The sequence below is a fragment of the Phoenix dactylifera genome, chromosome 17 (genome assembly GCF_051530095.1).
Source record: "Phoenix dactylifera cultivar Ajwa chromosome 17, Ajwa_hap1_PhDact_Kaust_v1.1, whole genome shotgun sequence".
Taxonomy (NCBI): domain Eukaryota; kingdom Viridiplantae; phylum Streptophyta; class Magnoliopsida; order Arecales; family Arecaceae; genus Phoenix; species Phoenix dactylifera.
Window position 1 is genome coordinate 10619944 of NC_143206.1, and position 8504 is coordinate 10628447.

The window sequence follows — 8504 nt, forward strand, 5'->3', positions numbered from 1 at the left end:
TGAATCCTAAAGGAGAGTAGGAATTGGATTTTAGAGGATCAGCATGATTTGTATGTCTCCCTGGAATAGAAATGAGAATAGAACTCCCCCCAACCAAATAACTAAAATAGAGAGTTACTTATTCCCATTCTCAATCTAAAGTCCAACACCCACCCCCCAACCAAATATGCCCTAAAAGACGTGAATGTTAGTACATAGATAGCATGTGCTGAATGAATGAATATCACATGCTCATTTTGTGCTTGTTATATTCTACCTTTACTTTTATGCGAAATACATTAGGAAAGTATGTTATTTTCTAAGATTCTCTTGTTAATTCAAATTAACCATAATTGACTGGAAAAATGAATCTATCTTTAATTTCCAAGTGGGTTGTAGAAGAAGGAATAAATTGACGATTGATTAGGAATGCTGAAGTTGAATTGAAAGTCCAGAGTTGACTCAGGCTTAAAATTCTCCAGTCTTCATTGATTTATAGTGATGCTTCATAGGTTTCAGTCACAAGCATGATTGTTACAAAGTAGCGAGGAACTTTTTTACATATGGAATTATATTAATAGTTAAGGGATCAGCGTCCACACTGTTTTGTGTTTGAAAAAAAGAATTAAAGCTGGTTTACAGCTCTTTTTGTAAGCTATAGAAGATTAATAAGAAGTAGGCTAAGGAGATTCTAAACGTACAAGTTCCATTGCAAAAGAAAAGGCAATATATGAATAACATGCGCTTCCAGTGGATCATTGGCAATTGATGTTGAAGGTTAATCTGAAGAACATTAAAGTGTTTTAAATTTTTTTTTCAAAAATGATTTGTAATCTATTTTTAAGTGATAGAGTATTTGAATTTCATCTTTGCAAAGTAGGAGTTCAGGTCACCATGCAAATTTAACATGATAAAGTTGTTGAAGAGCTGGACCTAGTTGAAGTATGAAAAATATATCAAGGAGCACAAATCTGCAACAATAAACAGGTATTATCACACATTGGAAAAGCCCTAATCTTTGCACTCAAAATTCTTTTCCAATGATGCCCAAACTCAGATCTAAGCGCTTGCAATCTAGTGCTCCATTCTCTCAAGTATAGACGTTACAATGAATACCCTAACACCCAAACTAGCGTTACTAAACCTCCATGCAAGCAAACACTCAATCCTAACTTCTACTCTTAACTTCAAGAGTAGGTAATCCAGGTCATAAAATAGCACATCCAGCAATGAAACACGTGAGAAGCTATGGCTAAAGTTGAACGCCTTAAAGAATGATTAACAACCGCAAATCCACTATGGGAGCCCGTCTAAATTGTATTAACTTCAACTCAGGGGCCCCTAAAATGCCTAGAATTGTACCAACAATGGTGGAAGAACTCATCATAATCATTCACAAGGATGTTTGCCTCCTTATTGGATTAGTCTCTCTTTACCTCCTATCATAATGATTTCATAGCCAGTCAAAAGTTTCTTTTTCCTTTTGATGAGGCAACCAGCTATTAGTAGCCCAACCATTGTTAGCTGAAAAAAAAGGGCAAACAATTCATGGGTCAGTGATAAAAATCTATACAATGTTCTCTACGACACCAATTAATCTACTTATTCAGGAGAGCTGCATCTTTTTTTTTCCTTCTTCCCTTAGAAAAGGAGAGTTTACAAGTATAATCTTTTCTCAAATAGGATGAAGCAATTCTACCTTGATCTCTTTTCCAACCCCAACAATCTCACTGATGATAACCTCCCTGGGGATAACCTACTTTTACTCTCTGAGATCGTCTCGAGCTTCGGAGACCAAAGCCGGTCTCTCGACCCTACTAGAAGGGCGTAGTGCTTCTTTAGCTCCGGCGTGCTGCACAAAGTTTCACCGTCGCCACCACACTTCTGCCGTCCTTCCTCGGCGGTGATGACCTTCGCTATAAACTCCGGCTGAACCTTGATGAGCGTCCTCCCATCACCGCCCTTCACGTACTCAAACGGACGCTGACCAAAGCTGACAAGCGATGGCTTCTTCGGGCCTGGGGAAAGCGAGGCTAGGGTTACAGCTGTGAGGGTTTGGTTGCATGGGAAGCGGTCGACCGGCATGACGAAGTAGGTCTCGCCGGCAAGCAGCTCGTCGTCGATGGACAAGACCGGGACTGGCTGCCCGATGTAGAAGGAGTCGGCATGGCAGACGACGCTGCCCGGGAACTGGAACATGAGCTCGCCGGCGAGCTGCTTCCCGGCGAGGAACTTGGTGGTGCCACCCCAGAAGATGAGCTTCACCAGGCCACTGGAGGTTGAGCTGAAGCAAGGGGAGAGCCCGTTGCCCATGGTGGATTGGATTCTATTATTGTATCAGTTGAGGCAACAAGGAGAAGAAGATATCTGGTTTTGTGCAAGATGGATGATTAGGCTTCGGGCGAAGACTTAATTTGGTGGTTGGTTTTATAAGAAACTCGGAGACGCTTTGACCTGGACAAATCGGGGCCTGGGTTTGGATCCAGTCGGTGGTCAGAGGCGACGGCTTTGGCATGCATGGGATCTGGATTGGGTGGAGCCCACGTATGTGGTTGGCGTAGGAATCGGGTCAGTCTGAGAGGGAGGCTGGTCTTGACGAAATATATACAAACCTTTCACCTCGGCTGCCCTTTCCAACTTCTGGAGGGGGAAAAGCATGGGAAATCTGTGGTCAAATGATGCTGATAGCAAGTTGGCCCTTGAAGGATAAAGAGGGTAAAGAGGCAAAAAACGTGACTATATATGTATATAAAGGAGGAGGAGATGTTGAAAAGTCATCCCAATGAGCTTGCTTTAACTTTGGTGATGTAACAAAAGAGTAATGGGTGATGTTCGCTAGTATTGAGCACATGGAACACGTTGGCCCCAAGGGACGCTTTGGGTGGGCAAGGAAGCCATTGTTTTGCATTGTAATAGCACAAGAACATGACCCGTGCAATATATAGATTGTAGGGTGGTAGGTGGAAATTTATTTCAATTGAAGATGGAGTGAGATGGATATGCATTTGCCATGCAAAGGCCATGTTGGAAGCCAAATATCTCTTTTATTCAAAAAAAATAAAAAAATAAAAAGGCTAGACATCGAGCTTTTTTTTTTTTTTTTTTGGCGGTGGAGGGGTATGTAGTAAAAACATGCAACACTTGATAACATAAACCTGTATAAAGTTTTCATTTTAAGCCAGACATCGATGTTAATGAGGTAGAGGTTTTCATTTTAAAATTATAATTTTATCTTTTGTATAAAGTTTTTTGAGTTTTTTTTTCTCACGGAATGGAAAAAATCCGATCAAAATTGGGATGAGGGTGGAGCATAAACCAAGTCAATGGAATTGACCCATAACTTTACTAACCGCACTAAATGGCACCCTCCACTTGCTAGGTTTCAAAATCGAAAGCAATTAGAAAGTATTTGGCTGTGCATAGAGGCTTGCCCCAATTGTTGCAACCCTTTGTTAAATAATCAAAGTTTATGGATTAGAGTCTTGGATGGTGTATCTTTAAGAATTTGAACTTGAACAGTTATAATTTGTCCTCCTTTTTTCTTAAAATTAGAAGGTACTTTATTATTAAGAAAAGATTGTCCTGAAATTAAGAATAAAAGATGATTAGAGAAGCTATGAGGCCTAGCCTAGAGAAGCAATCGAGAGAAACTCTAGAATCTTTTGAAAGGGACAATGCAACCCATATTATTTGGTAGTAGTTATAAAGTTCAATCGAATGAAAGCTGCTAATAAAAAGATGAGATCTTTACAACCTTTCAATTTTCTCAAATTAGAGGACCACTTTGTCTTGTTATGGGATGGTTGTTATCTTATTTTCCTTTCTTGAGAATAGTTGTTATTTGTTTTTATTTTCCCTTGTGCTTCCTTGCATTTTGTTAATAAAACCGAGTTATGTGGGCTAGGTTATTCTTGTTTATTTCTATTAAAAATTTTGGAAAAAATATGAATTTGAACATTGGAAACAAAATTAAAAGCTTTAATTTCATGATTTTATGGCTTTTATGAAACTTCATTATACAACCAAGGTACCCGAAATATAAACTTATAATTTCTAAATTTGAAGACATGTAAACCTATAAAATAATGTGATCTCATGTACATCCAAACCCATCTTGCGAAATGGAGATTGAATATTATGTCAGGTCAAACGGGTCATGCCACTTTGTTGGGAGATTTAACTTAAATATAAATGGATCCTGTTGCTTGACAAACAGTAACTCAAATAAATGATTAAAAATAAATCATGATATACTATTATAAATCTTATTTTATCTTCTTATTTAGGTGCTACAAGATTAATTGTCCTCATAGTTAAAATGGAGATGCATCATTATATAGTCATTAGTAGCTTTAAGTCTTTCAAGTTTCAAGCAATTATATAGTTTGGTCAAAATTAGGAGAAAGATACAAGTGGAGTTCCACCAGCATGACTGGGATGTATCATAAATACGAGATATATGCATGGTCCATTTATCTCTAGTAAAGTAGAGATTACTCTCCTACAAGTATATCCAAATGCTGAAAAAATCCAATCTTTTGAGGCTGTTGTGGATGCTTTGTCAGGAAAAGTGGACCATTACATGTTTTAGCAACAAAATATTCTATAGACAGCTGAAAAAGTTATCGACAAGAATTGAAATCAACAACTTGATCCATAATAAAATACTCCAAATAGATAACAATTAATGGCATTCTTGTTCCCACTTTGAATACAAGTTATTTTCAATATCTGAAAGTGATTACTTCTTTATTCACTAACTGTCTTCCTGCTTAGTTTTGATCACTTGCTATTTCAGAAATGAAAATGGATGCTTTATCATGTTATCCTCATATGGTATACATAAATTTATTCAACCATGACTAATAATTTCTACTACCCCAGATTTTTTATTACCAAGCAATATATATATCTATGTGCCCACAGTATACATATGCCTTGGCTTATGCTCTTCCATGATATTATGTAAAGCACGATTGACTGGGTCTTCTCTTCTATATAGTAAATTTTAGGTCATCATCTGATAATGTCAAGAGCTAATTGACTTGCTTCTTTGAAGATGTTCTTGTGTATATCTCTACTTCATAAATTCCTTCAACAATATATTTATATTGATACCATGGTACAACACTTTCCACAATTCATGCTGTTTTTATCCTTCACCATTTATTGTTTTTCTCTTCCATTTTCTGAAATGGAAATTGAAAGTACAAGACCATTAGTTAATTATATTACAATGATATAATATATTAGGTAGTATTGTGAAAGAAACTAAATCCAGGATTAGCAGAGTAAATAGTGGACACATAAAAGACGCAAACTTTTACATGGTTCAGCCTGTGGCCTACATTTATATGTGGAGACCGGCTAGAAAATGTTCACTAACAATAGCAATCTCACCAGCAATCAAAAATCCCAAAACAAAGAGATAGCCTTGAAATCTTAGAAAAGGCAAAAATATATATATGTCTCAGAAAGGAGAGGCTCTTCTTATGGGTGTATCTTTTGAACACAAGAGTATTACAAGCAGGAGTATGACAAGAAACTTGTAATTGTCTCTTTCTTCTGAGATAATAACAACAATTCTTTTATATATATAAGTCTACCTCTCACAAGTCTACCAATATGTGGATAGGTTGTTAACAAGTCTTACCCATTAATATTTGATAAACCTAGCACGTTTCTCACCATTTGCAAGTTGCAAAATGGTCTTAGAACATCTCCAAATTTGGTACTCCCAACCTTTACGATCCATGGTTAGGTATCTTAGTCGGCCAAAATAATCTTTAAATTTCATATATAGGTGGGAAGAATGCTAATCAAGGGGATTAAGTTTAACAAATTCAAAGTTGCGTTTCGCCATCATACTACGTTATCTTCCAACAACACACTGTAGAACTCATATAAGTTTGCCATCACAAAACTGTCAAACCCTTTCCATAGTTGAAAATTATGCTCAAATTTAATTATGCTGACCATTTCTTTGTCACAGGTCAAATGTATATCGTGTATGAGCTTATGTCATTATGGAAGCAAAGCTAAAACTGGACACAGCGACTCTTCAACCCATAATGGCAGTTATTTATGTGTAAAGATCCTGCACCTCGTATTAGGACTCAACTTTGGACACCAAAACCTTGAGGTTTAGAATTCAATTTGCTGCCTCTTTTCTCTACTTTTTGGTTGACTGAGATTGTGGATATATATCTGGCTTTGGGAGCCAAGTTGGTTGTATAGTTGTGGATTTATCGTGCCATCACGACTTAATTGGAACCCGTGCAATTACTTTTCTTCCTTGGACTGTCTTAAATTTGTCTGCATACTTTGTATTCAATTAGAATATAGGAATTGGAATGAAGTTCACGACTGGGGTTCACAGCCGAGAAAGGAGCACTTTTGTTGAAGTTTATTGGTCGTCCATGTTGAAGCAAAGGTGAGGAAAAATTAAATTGGAAATCTTCTTCGTGATAGCTTCGAGGCGTGTAGGAGGAGATTAGATTGGCTATCTATAGAACAGTACATGCGAGGTTAAATTAGCTATATTTATAGTGTAGTACATAGATGTTTATGTTAGAAACACATTGAAAATTTGAAGAATTCGAATTCACAACATTTCGAAAAGATGCCATCCAACTAATTACCACAGCACTCGACTAGTTTTGATTTAAAATAAAATATTATTTCTTAAATTTTGAAAATATCCAATGATATGGAGAGTAACTTGGTTTTGCCGATTTCGATACCTAAGTTTTTCCTGTCACTCTTCTTCAAGACTTTATCAGATAGAGGGAGGCCTAGATGGAGGGTGGGGAAGGATTTAGGCTTATACTGCCAAGTTGCTGCCAACTTACACTACAAAAAAATCAGATATTGTTGACGCATTTTAATATATATACCGACGTTTATAAGCATCAATAGTTTTATTCCAACGACACTAATAAAAAACATCGGCAAATATTGGCGTAGGGACTAAATTTCCGATGCTTCTTTCTAGCGTCGGCATATTACAGTCACAGAAAGTTATTTTTTCTATAATATCATTTTAGAGCTTATCATCACAACAATTTGAGAGCTTTTGTTGAAGTTGCTTGATATTCTAAAGAGTAACTTTGAAACAATATGGAATTACTTTTAAGGGTCGAAATCTGAGCTTTGTCAGCTTTGCAATATATAACTGAGTCATATAGCATTGTGATTGGTCAAAAACAAGAAGTCATACCATTGTGTTATTTTATACTTCTTTTTGATTGATGCTTATTTTATACTTTGATACATTCAGTTTATATCATAAAAATATAGGATTGCATTCTCAATATAGGCGACCAACCCATGTTGCATCCATTTGCATCCCATGGACCTATACATACATGGTACATAGCATCACACATGGATCTCTTTTCCTTTGACATGATTCCATAGTAGATATACGTTCTCTTCATGGCAAACATAGATAAGCTTCAAAAGTGTAGAATAGACAAGTTGGGTCAAAAATACTATTCATATTTTGGAAGGTAGCGTTACCTTCTAAGGTATTACATTCTCCTCCAACTTAGAGTCAAAATCAAACGCGTGTTAAAGAAAAGAAATTATTATATGTTCCATCGGATCACCAAGCTGTGGGCTACGTCGACATACCCATTTTGAGGGCAAGTAGCCATTTTTTTAAGAGTATATTATTTTAACTCTATTTTATGATGATTGACTTCTTTACAATTCTATTTCCAATCTTCTTTTTTAAATAAATAAAATACTAGAAAACGAAAGAAGGTTTTTTTTTTCTGGTTGGTCAACTCTTTTTTTAAGGAAAGAATCTTATTTTAGTATCATATACTATATAAACTTAGTCAACCAAGAGAAACATATAAGATGACAGATAATTTGCAGGCTGGTTCACAGCTCAGCGGTTGTTTTTCTCCTCCATATGGGAGGTTCTGGGCTCAAAAAAAAAAAAAAATCCTTGGTCATTCTAATTGATGGTGCTCCCACCATTGCTAAACTCAATGAAATTTTCTCTTCTGAAGAAATCTTGAGGATGAATTCTTGTATAAACACTTCATCTTCTTTATTTGATCAGATCTAATTTAAATTCTGATGGGGTTAAATGGAGATGAACAGCTTCAGAGTTTCTTACTTAGAAATTCCTCAGACTTTGAGGTAAACTAGAGTATGGAATCTCTTTTATTGGGAAAATTCATAAACCTAACAAGGTTAAGATCCTTATCTGATAGCTTTGAAAGGAATAATTCTTACTGCTGATAATTTAGGAAGGAGGTTTTGGCCAGTCCTATCAAACAATGTTCTTTGTGGCTTGCATGAGGAACTTGTTTCAAAAAGAATCTGGAATAACTTTAAAGATACATTGAAATGGAAGGGTTGGTCAGGATCTATATTATGTTGTCAGCAGGGATTTGATGGAAAATCCTGAAGAAAAAAAAATGCAAGAATATTCGACTTTGTTATTCTGAAAAAGATATGCTGAGGCATTGAGCATCTTTTATTCTTTTTAAACCTGAGAACTCTATGCT

At 36.1% G+C, this 8504-nt stretch overlaps 1 protein-coding gene across 1 annotated transcript; it reads right to left on the bottom strand.

Annotated features, from left to right (window-relative positions):
* Nucleotides 1-232: 232 nt before the first annotated feature.
* On the bottom strand, nt 233-2463 carry LOC103701644 (uncharacterized). The gene is made up of 2 exons (XM_008783789.6): nt 1679-2463; nt 233-1503 (listed from the first exon to the last, which is right to left on the bottom strand). Exons 1-2 carry the CDS (start codon nt 2290-2292, stop codon nt 1500-1502), a joined length of 618 nt encoding a protein of 205 aa, XP_008782011.5. The 5' UTR covers nt 2293-2463; the 3' UTR covers nt 233-1499.
* Nucleotides 2464-8504: the final 6041 nt, after the last annotated feature.

Excerpts from the sequence above, each read along its gene's own strand:
- LOC103701644 (XM_008783789.6), bottom strand. The coding sequence starts at position 2,292 with ATGGGCAACGGGCTCTCCCCTTGCTTCAGCTCAACCTCCAGTGGCCTG.